Below are 14,040 nucleotides of genomic sequence, written 5' to 3' on the forward strand. Positions count from 1 at the left end.
CCTTACTCATAACAAGACGATTCCTCCGATTCGATCTCTTCGAGAAGGCCCATCCTCGGACCCTGATGTTCCAGTCAAGTGGGTCCTTGGTATCTAAATGAAAAAAAATTCATAAATCATCATGAGCGATAAAATTAATTTCGTTTTTTTTTTTTCTCTCCGTCCCCCGTCCCCCGTCCCCCCCCACACTTCAGCGAGTTAACTAAAGGGCTACTACTCACTAAGGCGAGGCTTCATAATGACATATGACCTATCCCACAACACCTGTCTTTTTTTTTTAATTTTTTACCTGATCGAGAATGTCTTGTCGCATAAGTCGGGAACAAGAGACAATGCTGCTCCAGATCCGCAATACTCTCTGTCGAATCCTTGCTTGATCCACTGTCCGAGCTACCGGAGGTAGTGGTCGTCCTCGTCGTCGCCCTCGCCGCTGCTGCTTGTGGATCCATTGAGGAAAAATATATCCTTACAAACAGTGTTGTAACCACTGGGTGGTTCGGTGCGTTGGTCGTGTGATGATGGCTCGGCGGTATTAGGCCACGGGTATAGAGACGCCGCGTAGCTACACAAAAAAGAAAAAAAAAAAAAAAAAAACAATTTGATCAGTTTAAAATAAATATAAAAAAATAAAAAATAAAAAAAAATGCCAGAAAGAAGCAAATTGGATAACAATCTTTCAATGAACAAAGGTCGAACGAAGGCAGCCGTGCCGATAGGGAAGAAAGGAGAAAGAGGAGGAGGAGGAGGAGGAGGAGAAAAGGCCTCTGGTTGCTTCAGTTGCCATCACATTTCTCACTCTCAAGGATAGGACCTCCGAGGGCGGACTTACATGAGAGAGGTAGCACGGTGGATGAGATAGAGGTGCTTTTGATTAAAATGAAAATAAAATATGTCACACACTTGGTTCCCAAAGGTGGACTCGTTTTGGTGCGCTTGCGGACTGGAGTGATGAGGAAGGAGAAAAAAGAGAGAAAGAGAAGAGGAGAGAAGGAAGAGAGAGAGAGAGTGGGGGGGGGAAGAGGATGAGTTCGTTCGATGGAGCAAGTGGACAAGTGGGATGAACAAAGGACGGGTACTTTGTACGCATGCCATTGGACGAGCAGTCCGAGGAGGTTGGAGGGCGAGAGATAAAGACAAAAAAGACACGCGCGGAATCGTATACCCGTCCATGCTCACTCACAAACGGGATTGGAGATGGAACACTGTTTCCCCCCCTCTCCTCTCCCCCCAAAAAGTAAACAATCCTGCTGCTCGCATGGTTACAATCCTTGTAACTTCTTTGTGTCTCCACAGGAAAAAGAGCAAAGAAGATGAAGAAGGAAAAAGGAAAGAAAGGGCGCAGCCCTGTGATGAGCAAGGATCGGCTCATGGACTGAGGGGGGCTGTCCTTGTTCAGGGTCTTGTCGTTTCCTTCCGTCGACCCTCCCCTCCCTTTAGAGTCGATCGTTCACGCCCAAAAGGTAATTTCAACGACAACAAATCTTTGCCATATAGGCACCTTCAATTTCATCTTTTATAGAAATGGACGTCTTGTCCCTTTTTTTATTTTTTTATTCGGTCTAGCAAAAACTTCGCCAGCGTAAATTATACTGTACCGGCTCATGCATGCACACTGCATTAGAAAAAAAAAAAAAAGACAGCCCCATTCCAGCAACGCAATTTCTTTTCTTTTTTTGGTAATGCTCCGCCTCCCTTCGCCCAATGCCATCGGGAGGGAGGTCGTTGTTGTTGTTGTTGGTTTTTTTTTTCTTTATGAAAACTTCCAGCGGTTACCACAATTGATACAGGTCACGAACGTCGTCATCGGCTCATCCGCCGAACGCGTCTGCATCTGGTAGTATCTAGTCTTCCGTCCCTTGCACTTGCCGCACTTGAACATATCCGTCTCCGCCTGCTGCTCCTCCGCTCCCTTGGCCAAAAACATGTTCTGCAGCTGGATCTCCCGATCACGCGCCTTTGCCTCTGCTGATGCCATATCCGCCGTCGTGTACTCACAAAAGTCCTCCACCGCCACATCGCCATCCACAACCGCCTCACGCAGCTTCGGGTTGCTCTTGTCGCGTAAATTCATAAAGAACGACCGGATCTTGGCTCTGTATGCCTGACTTGGTGACCCATCCGGCGACAACTTCCTGAACACAATCGCCTCAATGTTCGTCGCCTTTTTCAGTAAACGTTCCGATTCTAAGAATCATTCAATTGATCAAAAAACATATCCTATCGTTAGTGGGGTTTTTTTTTTTTTTTTTTTTTTTTTTTTTTTTGGAACAGCATCATCCTCAAATCAAATCAGCGTAAAACTGTTCCATGGATAAACATACCTGCATTCGAACTAGTTCCAAGCGCCTGGTACAACATCTCAATGCATTTATCCCGCACATCATTCCCAGTAGTCTTGATACGCATCCCATCCGATCGGATCGTACGATCTCTAGGTGTATCTGTCGGCGTCCTTGGCGAGCTAGCATTGGAAGATCCTTCCCTTGATGTGTTCTGAATCTGAGCGGCCGTAGGCTTTGTGTCGACAGTCGGCCTCGATGATGACAATGATGATGATAATGATGCTGATGATGTTGATGATGATGTGACAGACGAGGACGACGTCGTGGTCGAGGACTTGCTGACGACCGCCGATCCTGCCTTGACGGTGGTAGTGGTCGAAACGGTTGTCGTGGTCGAGGAGGATGAAGACGCTGCTTCGCTTGCCACCTGGTTTTTCCAGTTCTTCACAATATCCTTTGCCATCCTCGAAACCTCTGCATCCGAATGTGTCTTCATCTTGTTCACAAACAAGCCCATCTCTGTTTTCTGTTGATAAAAACGGCATGGAAAAAAAAATTGTTAGTTGATCAATATATTACTACAACGACAAACCAAAAAGGCTTTTTTTTTTTTTCTGCACAGACTCTATGAAGGAATGTGTGTTGATCTTTACCCGAAGAAGAGCGGCAGTAACTGTAAACTTCCTCAACTGCTTCAACAGATCCAGCGTTTGCTAAAGAGAAAAAAAAAAAAAAAAAGAGTTAGTCGAGAATAACATGGAACTATGTATTTCCGAAGGTTAATACATTCTAGCCCCCACTCCTCTCCCTCCTTCCAGCATCACCACGCGAGCGAAGCGCTAATAACGCCACGAGGATAAAAAAAAAAAAAACGAACAACAACTGTGCCAAAGACGATGGACGCAAAGACTTGCACAAACGTCCGCAGAGCGGGGTCGACTGGAACATACCGATGTACTTCCTTTGCTTTGGGCATCCTGCAGCGACTTTTTGAGATCGAGCATGTCCTGTTCAAGACTGGCGGCTCCCATGGTGGTTTTTTGAGATCAAATCAGAATCAAAATCAAATAATAAAAATAAAAATAAAGGACCCGCACTAATGAGGAAATAGCGATACAGAAAGTGGTGCAGAAAGCGATGCAGAAAGAGTGATCGTGATGAATACAATTGAGGACTTTGTAATTGTATGGCGTGAGTGAATGGGGGTCCTCAGCAATGTAAAAGAAAGTGTGTATTTAAAAATTGAGTGACGTAGGCAACACTTTAGAAAAGAAAAAATTTGTTTTATACCCACGGCACAGCTCAGGGACATGGATCCTCATACAACAAGCAGCTTCACTTCTTCAACGAGGACACATTTCGAGTAGAGGAAAAAAAAAAAAATAGCATTATGTATCTACATAAAGATGCAATAACTTATAGAGTGTATATGTGTACAACGTGCCAAGCCGTTTCTTTCTATCCTTCAAATCATTCCTTTCGTCCAATCCCGTCCCCCTTCCCCTTTCATCCTCCTCCATTCTTTCAGTTCTTCAGGGCGTACTTGTCCTTTCCGTACTCATTGATCACACAGATATGGTCCAGGTCACGGAAGTACTCGTTGTAATCCAGCGCATATCCGACCACGAACGCATTGGGGATCGCAAATCCAACATAATCGGGAATATATCCGTTCGACAATGGCGTCTTCTTGATCAACAGCGATGCAACCTTGACGGATTCGGGTGAGTACCGTCTCAGCTTCGCCAACAACTGGACCATGGTCTTTCCGGTATCAATGATATCCTCGACAATCAAAATGTTCTATGAGGGCCAAAAACGCGGGGGTAAAACATGGGGAGGAGGAGGCAAAAAGAGTCAGCATCGGCGGAAAATGTTACTTCCCATGTGGGCGATTGAGAGCAATTGATCGACAACAACGAAAAGACAGCCAAAGACAGCTGCCTGAAACCGACGTCCTTCCTTTTTTTTTATCTTTTTTTTTTTTACCTTTCCCGAAAACTCTTTGCACTCCTCGTCCGTCAACGACAACTTGACGTCGCCAGAGATCTCTCCGCTGTAGCTCTTGACCTTGATGAATTCGAGGCTCAAGGGAACGGACTTTCCACCGCGGGTGACGTTCTTCTTGATGTAATTCACAAGATCCGCAAAGAACTGATGACCTCCCTTGAGGACACAGCAGACCACCAAGGGTCCAGTCGACTCTTGGACGATCAACTTGGCGAGCTTCTCCACTCGGTCCATAATCACTCCATGGGGGATCAGCACACTCGACAGGGAATCCTCATAGTGGTCCGGGATCACAAAGTGATCAAGCGAGTACTGGAAGGCCTCGGTTTGAATGTCGATCCACTTCTTGGGGTCCATGGTGTTTGAGCGCAAGCGTAAGTGTGTTACGGGTGTGTGAAAGGGGAGAATGAGTGAGTGAGAGAGAAAGGATCAGGAGGAAGGTGAGTCAAAGGCAGAGTGTGAATAAATAGTGTTTTTCTTTAGCGGCCAAACTGACCTGCTTCGCTCGCCGCCGAACCAACATAGACATTTATTCCGCTCGTTAAGGGTTATTTGAACCTACAAAGCAACACTGAGCTACATATGTATAGTCATATAGTGTGGTCCTCTTTCAAAGCTCGAAACACTCAAATTCCTGCCACAGTCGCTCGAACTGGGACTTGAATGCCCGCACAGCCTTTCCAGAGTTCGTCAACGTCAGGTCCTCTCGGTTATGGAACCGTGCGCCCTTTGTCCAGTTGTAGGAACCATTGACCAGCAACCCATCATCAATCACCAAGAACTTGTGGTGCATGTGTGAAGGACTTACAGGGGAAGCAAAAATAAATAAATAAGACACGCAAATTTTCCTTAGAAACCGAAGCTTGTGTATAGCCAGTGAATATCATCAAAAAGGACTGAGGCTTCCTTAGTCCTGCATTTTTTTTTGTTTTTTCATCCTAGTCGTCCACCGTACCTGTTATCCACGCGCGTTGGGATGTTGAAATCGCTTGCCAGTCGCTTCACATCCGAACCAAGGTCGTCAGCCTAAAAAAAAAAAAAAAAAAAAAAAAAGCAAAGCATGAACGTCAGACTTATAAAAAAAAAAAGCACCCAATGCAATTGAACAATAAAAGTAATATCCACAAGGATCTAGTTCCCTCGATAGTAACGCCAGACTATTGCACAATCCTTCTTTTCTTTTTTTTTTCTCACCTAACGGGCCATATTATCCAGAACCCGTACTTTTATTATTACTATTGTTATTATTTTTTTTTTTTTTTTGGTCCGGGTGCATTAATTTTCCATTCGTATATAGATAAACTCAACATACCTTTTCGTTATCCGAAATAATACGCACTTTCACTCCTCGGTCATGGGCCCGGACCACCGCATTCACGACCTCGTCGTCCGTAATCGTAAACACGCAAATGTCCAACGACCTTTTTGCTCCATCCAGCGTATCGATCAAATGATGGAAACTGGCCTCTGACGGGAAGAACACCGGGCTGACAAATACGCCATTGCTTTTACGCTGCGGCTGTCGCTGCTGGTCCTGATCCTGGTCCTGATCCTGGTCCTGGTCTTGTTCAGAATCGTCGCAGCTTTCACGAGATGGAGGAGTCGACGGGGTGATCGCATGGTCCAAGTGGACTCCAGAAGACGTGATGACGGATTCTAACCAGGTGATCTATCACATCGCGAGAGAGAGAGAGATAGAAAGGAGATAACAACGTTCGTAGCCTTAGCATAGAGAAAGTGTTGAAAATGGGGGTCTCTCGATAAACCAAACATTTGGAGACCTACCACATCTCGATCATGCTCGCTTGAAGAGGCATCGCGTGCGGTGTCGAATAATCGTGCCAAGGATGGTGACGACCCATGTTCCTCGACATGACTCTCGTATACCTTGACAAGTCGCTGGTGCGTACCGCTCTCCTCTGTATGGGTTTCTCTGCGGATGGTCGACGAGTAGGAGCTGTGCATGGTGTCAATTCTGGATCTCTAAAAATAAAAAATAAAATGTCTCGGGCAACAAAGTGGTGGGGAGTGCAGGTTGAAGAAGAGAAGAAGGGTGTTGCGTGAGAAAGACGAGAGGAAGGAAAAGACGGAAAGAAAAAGGAGGATGGATACGAGTCGAGCGTATAAGTTGTATTCATAGTGTCTATCCACCAACCAGCGTCTTGTTCTCCTTGTGCAAGCCTTATGCAATCAAAAGAGGGTCAGCAACAGCACAGCCCTCCTTCCCAACCCGTACATGTTTGTTTGTGTACGTGTGCTTTGTTGCGCGTGAGCCTTTTTTTTTTGTACGCGACATGAAAAAATACACTCCACTTTTCTTTTCTACTCCCGCCTTCTGCCTCGGTCGCCAGCCTCCTCTCAGTGGAATAACAAGCAGCAGCCTACAATGTCCGACCAAACATCCATCGACGACAACGACGCCCTGACCATCAAGGACGTCCAGATCGACGACACCCCCCACAGCCGCCTCTCTCAAGACTCACGACTCTGCCCAACCCTCGGACCCACTGAATCTGCCGACCGCGACTCGATTCCTAATCCTGTCAACGATCGCATATCCACAGCTTATCCAATCCAACCTCAACAACATGGAATACGTACCCACACTGTGCCGACGACGCCAATGACGACCGCGATCGATATCAGTCCCCACAGTATCATGAAGGAATCTCGATTGGATGACAAGATGCCTACGATCGAAACCGACGCACAGACACTACGGTTCTCAAACATCACTGACGGCGACTTTGACAACGGCGGCAACGGCAACAAAGAGGTTGAACCCAGCCAAGCGTCCATCCTCACGACGCCCGACCCACGCAGGACCCCATTCTCAGGATTCCCTATCCCACCACCGCCGCCAGGGACTGTCGAAAGTGAGACCAGCATTGATGCCAGTCCCGGTCCCGGTCCCGGTAGCTCTTGTTCTTCTCAGGTCTCACTCCGAGCATACGTACCCTTTGACCCCCAGCCCTGGACGGACGCGATTGTGGAGCATCAAACCCAGACCATCAGGAACTTTCATGGTATGTATGATGATGGATTGATTCTAAACCTCTTGAAAAGGAAAAGAAAAGAAATAAAATAAATGCGGGATCGCGAACAAGTTTTCTTTTCTTTTTCTTTTCTTTTTTTGTTTGCTGCTTTTTCTTTTGAGAGTAAGCATGGACTTGTTAAAAAAACCCTTTTTTAATATTTCGTTTTCAAAAATCTAGCCATCGCCCAAACACTGGACACCCTCAACGCAGAACTCCAGTTCATCTTGTCCGAATATCTCACCCGCCAATACGAGCAAATCGACGACCTCCTCAAATCCACCCACGAACGGATCGCTCAACAGGAGCGGGACCAAGGTAAAAGCAAAAAGAATGGCTCTTGTTTAATTACGAGTTTGGGGTCTTTTCTTTTCTTCTTTCTTTTTATTATTATTCAAAGTCATCCAAATTCCAAAAAAAAAAAAAAATCACTTCTACTAATCGAAAAATAACTTGTTTGTTGTTCCTCTAGATCGACTGCAGACCCAGATGATCTCGTTCGTCAACGCCATGAAGGACGCGTTCCAAATCTTCAGCTAGAACTGAAAAAATCTCCCTTTGTCTCTAAAAAAAAAAAAAAAACAATGCAAAGATACTTTGCTCAAGCAAACAGTATCCTCCGATTTACAGAAAAAAAAAGATTCTCACATTTCTTCATCGGTTTGCAATCGTTTTTTTTTTTTTTTTTTTTTTTTTTTTTTTTTGGCGTCGTCCGTTTGTTTCGTCTTTCCCCGCTTTCATTTTTTTTATTTCTTAGCAAATTACGAGGGTAGGGGTATTAAATAAAATTACTGGTATAAAATCGTGTCGCTGCTCCTGTCTCCGTCTCCCACACATGTACAGAAAAAAAAAAAAAATGAAAAAAACATAGCAAGACTAAAAAAAAGCACAAGGGGGGGGGGGGGGGGGGACAACTAGCGGTGCATGGTTCCAGCTCGCTTCCTCGTCCTAAAGACCGACAGTGCCGAGAACCCTGATGACGTCGAAGGGTTACTGCTCGCTGGCATTGCGATCGGGACTGGGGTCAGGCTAGGGTGCGGTATCGGTATCGGCCGTGATGAAGGCGGCGCTCCCGCTCCCTTAATTGCGCCACTTGGAGTCGTCGTCCTCGTCGCCATCATAAAGTCACACGAGACCGAGGGCTGCGAACGCGGCCTCGGCTGCTTCTCCCCTTGCTTTTTTTCTAGCAATCGATCCGTGTCCACTCCACTATCCAGACCGCCATCAAGACCGCCGCCATTTTGGCTTTTGGCGGTGAAATCACCATTGACTCTTGCTCCTCCTCCTTGGGTATCCTCTCGTTCCTGCTCCTCCACGTCGTCATCTTCATCTCTGTCATAATTAAAATTAGTGTCATAAGTCGTTTCTGACATTTCCGTTGGTGTAGTAATAGACGTAGTCGTTGTTGTAATCGTAATGGCTGATGCCGTCGCTGTCGTTGTCGTTGGCGTTAATGCGTTGAATGTCGTGGTTGATATTGATGTTGTTGCTGAGCTCATTACAGCACTCATATGAGACAACGCCGATGCATTGTCCGATGCTCCTGCCCCTGCCCCTGCCCCTGTCTCTGCTCCTATACCTGCGCCTGCGCCAGTTCCAATCTTTCCCTCGCCGTTTTCCTCAGTGCCCTCCTCAGCTTTCTTGTTCTTCCTTGCCTTCGATTGCACACCCCCTGCCTTGGCTCCCGCAACACTCCCTGGAACACTTTTAGGCCCGCTACCGCCTCCTTCTCTTGCATCCAATTCCCCTGCTGTGAGCGCAGTCATCTTCTCAATACTCTCCCTCCTCAATCGGATCCGATACGCCGTCCTATCCAACAAGGCCTCCGGCCCCAGGATCTCGAGCGGAACATGCAGCAGGTAATCCATGCACTCGGAGCTGGATGGACAGTGTTCTAACAGATGCTGTCTACAGATCTGCATCACCGCCAGTCCGACCCTGAACAACGTCTTCACCCCATCGAAATAGAACACGTCCCAGACCCGCAGTACCGATGCCCAGGGCAGGGACATCGTGAACAGCGTCAGGAACCATTGCGTCATATACATGATCGGAAGGACATCATTCCGCTGCAAATGTTGTGCCAATCGTGGGTCCTGAACCCGGAGCAGCTGTTCAAACACCTGTGCATCAATCCGGAGCTGCCGAAGCGTCGGCGTGAAGTACTCGTTGAGGTACCCCTCGATCGTGGCAACAAGCAACCAGAACGCTTCCTCAACAGGCATCTGCATCAGCATCATTCCCACTAATCGACCCATCCCCTGACAGTATCCGACGCTGGGTTTGTAATGAGCATAGGCCTTGAGGATCGAGTGGAGGTCATCCTGTCCAGAACCGCCCATGCCGTCGCGAAAGTGGACGTGATCTGGATAGCAGCGATGGATATCCCGTGCAATGACATCGTGGATGGGGATATGGCCACGTGTAAGGAGTTCTTGGAACTTGCCGGGCTCGCGGTAATGATGGGAATTGGCGAGGAACTGCCAAACACGTCCACGAACAGACGGCGGCACACCTCTCCTGGCTAGTTTCTTGTACTGTTTTTAAAGATGGCAGAATAAGGTGCGGTTAAAAATATAGCACCATAGAATGATGGCTGCCAAAGCCAACCATTCAGAGAGTACTCAATACCACGCGTCCCTCTTCTTTACCTTGCTGGAGCGCTTGACCTGATCTGGCTGAAGATTCGTGATCGCATGGATCCACTTGGCCTCGCTCATCCGATTATATTCCTGTAGTTTCCTCATCGCCCTCTTCCGTTCATGCTCCGCCAGGAAGGACGAATCCAACTTGAGTGCCATCTCGCTCACAAGCGAACTCGACATCATTGACGTTCCACCGAGCTCTCGAGGGATCTGGTTCCCAGTCCCTGGCTCCTCCTCGAGATCGCCAAGGATAAACCCATAGTCATTGACGATGACCTGCGGCTTCTTGCGCTCCGCCTCCTTCGGTTCATTCCCATCCACACCTTCGCTGCGCTCGTCCTCATCGGCCTCCGAGTCGTCAAACATATCATATTCATCTTCTGCATCCAGCATCAACATTGCCGTCACAAGCCCACCATTGTTGGCCGACGACGACGACGGCGATGTCGGCCGAGAGTCCACTCCACCTTCGATCCCATTCCCCAGCACATGTGGTCTCTTCGCGAGCTCTTCCTGCTCTTCAGACTGGATCGATCGCCGCTTGCCCATCCCGAACCAGTTGCTCACGGACCGGTGCTGCCTCTCAGAAGGATGATGTCCCTGACTAAGGACAGAGGGCGTATAATGCTGCTGTTGATGATGATACTGATGAAGCTGCTGGACCTGGAACCGTTGCGGATACGACCCTGTAGATTGTGCGCTCTGCACCGTGAATGTGGTCGCCTCGCTCATCCTGCGCTGATGGCTCTTCTTTTTCTTTTTCACATCGCCAGCAGCACCAGCAGCACCAGCATCAGTACCAGCACCAGCAGTACCAGCACCAGCATCAGTACCAGCACCAGCAGTACCAGCACCAGCACCAACAACAGCACCAGCAGCGCCAGCAGAGGTTCCATTGCCTCCTTCAGTATTGTTGACTTTGGAGGGCAGAGATAGTGGCAGAGATGGCGGCAGAGATGGCGGCAGAGATGGCGGCAGTGACGGTAGCGGCGGTAGTGGCGGTAGTGGCGGCAAGGGGTCAGCCTGAGCACTAGTCCGACTTTCGGCTTCCTTTTGTTGAACGTAATGATCCAGCAGGCGCGAGTCCTCCAATTCCGTCACCTTTTGCAACAGACTCATGTCGGTAGTGTGTCGGGCAGGACCCGAGTTGGACCGCTGGTGACCAGTGATATTCCAATGCCGTAGTCGGTCCAGTCTGAAAGCCGCTGTAAATGTCCCTGAGGATGGCTGGTTGCTGTAAGGTGCAGAAGGGGACGGAAGAACGCCCGTTACGGACGCCGCATACGCCGGCCTGTTGGGTGGAGTGGGTCCTGACAGTGAAGGACGATGCTGCAGAGAAGAGTCTAGTAACGCCGGAGGTCTCTCCTTGACAGATCGACTCCGTGGCCGCGAGAAAAACCCTGTGTTCTTACCAGAACTCTCCTTGTTGTTGTTGTTGTTGTTGTTGTTGCTGCTCGCCGCCGTTGCTGCGGCGGTCGTGCCTGGTGCGTTAGATGTCGTAGATGAGGCAGGAAACATGCGCACGACTTTCAGGTCCGCGGGCTTGCTTGACCCTCGATCCGCAAACAATCCAGCATCCGGTGCAATCGAGAATCCTGCCTTGCGAAGAACGTTGTGGGTCTTGTACCGAAGATCGCCCAAGACTGTTGAAAAATAGCTGTCCTGCTGATCCCTTCCAAACTCGGGAGTGCCGTCCGTCAAGGGCGAGGCCAAGGATGATGAAGACGACATGGGATCCCTAATGTTACCGGTCCTCAGGCGACTGGGGAGTTTGCCGCTGCTGCTGCTGCTGTTTTTGGACACTAGTGGTGGTTGCGATGGTGGTTGCGACGGTGGCTCCTCGCGAACCGGTGTTCCTGGACGACTCGTCCTTGCGACTTCACTGGTCGATGTTGATTCTTCGTTCTTTACAAACATTGTGGGTTGTTGTTGTGGTGGAATGGACATGTTTGCAGAGTGATTCGAGTTTACGGGCGAGACGGGTCTTGACGTGGACAGCAACGAGTGTTTGGAGACTGAAGGGGTAGAGAGCTGGTAAACCAGAGCACCCTGCTGCTGCTGTTGCTGTTGCTGTTGCTGTGGCAATACCAACCTTGGCTGCTGATGGTCTTGCTGGTTGAATACATTGGATTTGGATGCGTGTGGTTTGAACACAGGCGACTTGATTCCCAAGATGTTGGTCGTAATCGTGGCCGAGGAGCTGTTGTCCAGATCTGCGGTTGATGAAGAAGTGGACTGTGTGGTCGATAGTAACCCGTGCGAGCCCTTGTGTCGAAGGACTCCCTTTTGGTATAGCGCGGAGGACAGTAGGGCTGGTGCAGTTGATGCTGGTAATGCCTGTGCTTGCGCAGCGAGATCGGGTGTACTTGGCCGCCTGAAGGACAAGGCTATGTGCCACGGGTTCAATGACGAGTGTATTGAAGGTGTTGAGATGGCTAGCCGTCTTGGCGTGTTTGGGAGTGAAACGGGTCGCCTCACATTCTCTTCGCTCACCAGTTCCCTTGGTCCTCCTGGCCTCTGCGGTATACTGTCTTGTGCTGAAAATACTGGTACTGATACTGGTGCTGGTACAGATACTTCTCCTTGTCCTGCTCCTGCTCCTACTCCTGCTCCTGCTCCTGCTCCTACTCCTGCTCCTGCTTCTACTCCTGACGCTGCAGCTGCTCCTGCTCCATTGTCCAAGGGGTGCAACAAGACCAAAGGCGACACGAGTACCTGTTTAGCCAGTACATCCGGCGCTGGCGCAGTGCCTTCATATGAGCTGATGTTTTGTAGTGGTGGGACGAATGCTTTCTTCTCCGAGGTCACTGAGGATTGGGACCTTGTCCGTGGCCGGGGTTTCATCTGTACAAGTGGCTGGTGTTCGGACAATGGAGGAAGGAGCGGCAAGGGTTTGTCTGCTGCTGTGGTAGCGGTTGTGGTCGAAAGACAAGGTGAGGGGAAGGATGAAGGCGAGGGTGGGGACGAGAGTGTTGGTGAGAGCGAAGGGGATGTTGGCATTTCAAGCCGAGGGCTGTCCTTGGACAGAGCAAAGTCCACGTCCTGCTCTCTGAATCGCCCTACGGTTCCCTCGCAGAAGCCCTGGATATGTATGGAGACAAGAAATAGCAGCCGATACAAAAAGAGGGAGACAAGGAGGAAGGGGAGGAGAGGAGAAGATGAGAGGGGTAACGACCACAATGAAGAGGAAGGAGGAAGAGATTGTGTGCAGTATGCATGTCCATGCGGTTAGCTTGGTTCGTTTTACCAGCAGCAGCAAACAGCAGCAGCCAGTTGTCAAGAATAAAAAAAAATAAAAAATAAAAAAGAGCTGTATGCGGGAACCCCAGAGAGACGCACACCCGGCATCATTTCCCGTCCCCTGAAAAGGGCTGCGAGCAACATAAACAGCAAGAACCTCCCGCATAAATGTTGGAGGTTGTACCCCCAAGATAAAAGAAGAAAATACAATAAAAAATGTGCTAATGTGGAGAGGGAGTACATGCATGCAACGTGGAATAGGTTTTTTCTTTGTTCCCTTCGCCACAAAGATATGCCAGAAAGACATAGGCGATCAGATATGAACATCGGTCCCACCAAAAGAGCTGTTGTTTTCCCTCTGCGGAGCGAAGTTGTGTTGTGGTGCAGGGGGTTCATTCATATGCTCTCGACAGACAGCCAAAAAGGTGTGTACGACCACAGCTCATCAACTCTATTCTTACCATACAAAGACCGTCCTCAAGACGTTCCAGCAACACGACCTGCTCTCCTGGAGGTATCACACAAGAAAGAAAGCGAGGTGTCAATAGTGTCAGCCCAATTCAATTGACCGAAAAAGGACACAGGAGAAAAAAAAGGTTTCTATTAGTGCACTGTCTTGGCCTTGGCAACGTGGATAGGATGAATGGACACATGTCCCTATCATTGACAGTGGGCGAAAAAAAAAGAGTCTTCTTACCAGCAAAGAACATCAGGTCGTGGGCAATGTTCCCCCGGACGCTGCAACGTGCAATGCCCTGTGCGATCCCATTTAAGACTGTACCATCTGAATATGTCATTGAAAACGAATCAATTGCAGAAGAACAGGAA

At 48.7% G+C, this 14,040-nt stretch overlaps 7 protein-coding genes across 7 annotated transcripts; 1 reads left to right on the plus strand and 6 right to left on the minus strand.

Moving 5' to 3' along the window:
• Positions 1 to 1,750: 1,750 nt before the first annotated feature.
• On the minus strand, positions 1,751 to 3,313 carry BC939DRAFT_506564 (transcription factor S-II, central domain-containing protein; the record flags this gene model as incomplete). The annotated part of the gene is made up of 4 exons (XM_051560797.1): positions 1,751 to 2,184; positions 2,322 to 2,808; positions 2,936 to 2,995; positions 3,233 to 3,313. The coding sequence occupies 4 exons, from the start codon at positions 3,311 to 3,313 to the stop codon at positions 1,751 to 1,753; spliced, it is 1,062 nt and encodes a 353-aa protein (XP_051408380.1).
• Positions 3,314 to 3,806: 493 nt separating this feature from the next.
• BC939DRAFT_506565 (phosphoribosyltransferase-like protein) lies at positions 3,807 to 4,649 on the minus strand (the record flags this gene model as incomplete). Its single annotated transcript, XM_051560798.1, has 2 exons — positions 3,807 to 4,085; positions 4,272 to 4,649. 2 exons carry the CDS (start codon positions 4,647 to 4,649, stop codon positions 3,807 to 3,809), a joined length of 657 nt encoding a protein of 218 aa, XP_051408381.1.
• Positions 4,650 to 4,775: 126 nt separating this feature from the next.
• On the minus strand, positions 4,776 to 6,382 carry BC939DRAFT_293643 (uncharacterized protein). The gene is made up of 4 exons (XM_051551314.1): positions 6,078 to 6,382; positions 5,605 to 5,961; positions 5,248 to 5,318; positions 4,776 to 5,095 (listed from the first exon to the last, which is right to left on the minus strand). Exons 1-4 carry the CDS (start codon positions 6,255 to 6,257, stop codon positions 4,903 to 4,905), a joined length of 801 nt encoding a protein of 266 aa, XP_051408382.1. The 5' UTR covers positions 6,258 to 6,382; the 3' UTR covers positions 4,776 to 4,902.
• Positions 6,383 to 6,638: 256 nt separating this feature from the next.
• On the plus strand, positions 6,639 to 7,867 carry BC939DRAFT_532013 (uncharacterized protein; the record flags this gene model as incomplete). The annotated part of the gene is made up of 3 exons (XM_051561643.1): positions 6,639 to 7,318; positions 7,508 to 7,645; positions 7,800 to 7,867. Exons 1-3 carry the CDS (start codon positions 6,679 to 6,681, stop codon positions 7,865 to 7,867), a joined length of 846 nt encoding a protein of 281 aa, XP_051408383.1. The 5' UTR covers positions 6,639 to 6,678.
• Positions 7,868 to 8,228: 361 nt separating this feature from the next.
• BC939DRAFT_463056 (uncharacterized protein) lies at positions 8,229 to 8,889 on the minus strand. The gene has a single exon (XM_051557188.1). It carries the CDS (start codon positions 8,836 to 8,838, stop codon positions 8,242 to 8,244), a length of 597 nt encoding a protein of 198 aa, XP_051408384.1. The 5' UTR covers positions 8,839 to 8,889; the 3' UTR covers positions 8,229 to 8,241.
• Positions 8,890 to 9,093: 204 nt separating this feature from the next.
• On the minus strand, positions 9,094 to 10,074 carry BC939DRAFT_401550 (rab-GTPase-TBC domain-containing protein; the record flags this gene model as incomplete). Its single annotated transcript, XM_051552617.1, has 2 exons — positions 9,094 to 9,864; positions 9,979 to 10,074. Coding segments are annotated over 2 exons (867 nt in total), but the record flags the coding sequence as incomplete, so codon positions are not given.
• A 2,515-nt stretch (positions 10,075 to 12,589) lies between these two features.
• On the minus strand, positions 12,590 to 13,997 carry BC939DRAFT_463059 (uncharacterized protein). Its single transcript, XM_051557189.1, has 2 exons — positions 13,913 to 13,997; positions 12,590 to 13,757 (listed from the first exon to the last, which is right to left on the minus strand). The coding sequence occupies exon 2, from the start codon at positions 13,517 to 13,519 to the stop codon at positions 12,974 to 12,976; it is 546 nt and encodes a 181-aa protein (XP_051408386.1). The 5' UTR covers positions 13,520 to 13,757; positions 13,913 to 13,997; the 3' UTR covers positions 12,590 to 12,973.
• Positions 13,998 to 14,040: the final 43 nt, after the last annotated feature.

This window comes from Gamsiella multidivaricata (assembly GCF_025024155.1).
Source record: "Gamsiella multidivaricata strain RSA 2152 chromosome Unknown BC939scaffold_75, whole genome shotgun sequence".
Lineage (NCBI taxonomy): Eukaryota > Fungi > Mortierellomycota > Mortierellomycetes > Mortierellales > Mortierellaceae > Gamsiella > Gamsiella multidivaricata.

Coding starts and splice junctions, on each gene's coding strand:
- BC939DRAFT_293643 (XM_051551314.1), bottom strand. CDS start 6,257: ATGCACAGCTCCTACTCGTCGACCATCCGCAGAGAAACCCATACAGAG. Junction 5,319..5,604: donor TTATTTCGGATAACGAAAAG/GTATGTTGAGTT, acceptor TTTTTTTTTTAG/GCTGACGACCTTGGTTCGGA. Junction 5,096..5,247: donor CCAACGCGCGTGGATAACAG/GTACGGTGGACG, acceptor TTCCCCTGTAAG/TCCTTCACACATGCACCACA.
- BC939DRAFT_463056 (XM_051557188.1), bottom strand. CDS start 8,838: ATGAGTGCTGTAATGAGCTCAGCAACAACATCAATATCAACCACGACA.
- BC939DRAFT_463059 (XM_051557189.1), bottom strand. CDS start 13,519: ATGTCTTTCTGGCATATCTTTGTGGCGAAGGGAACAAAGAAAAAACCT.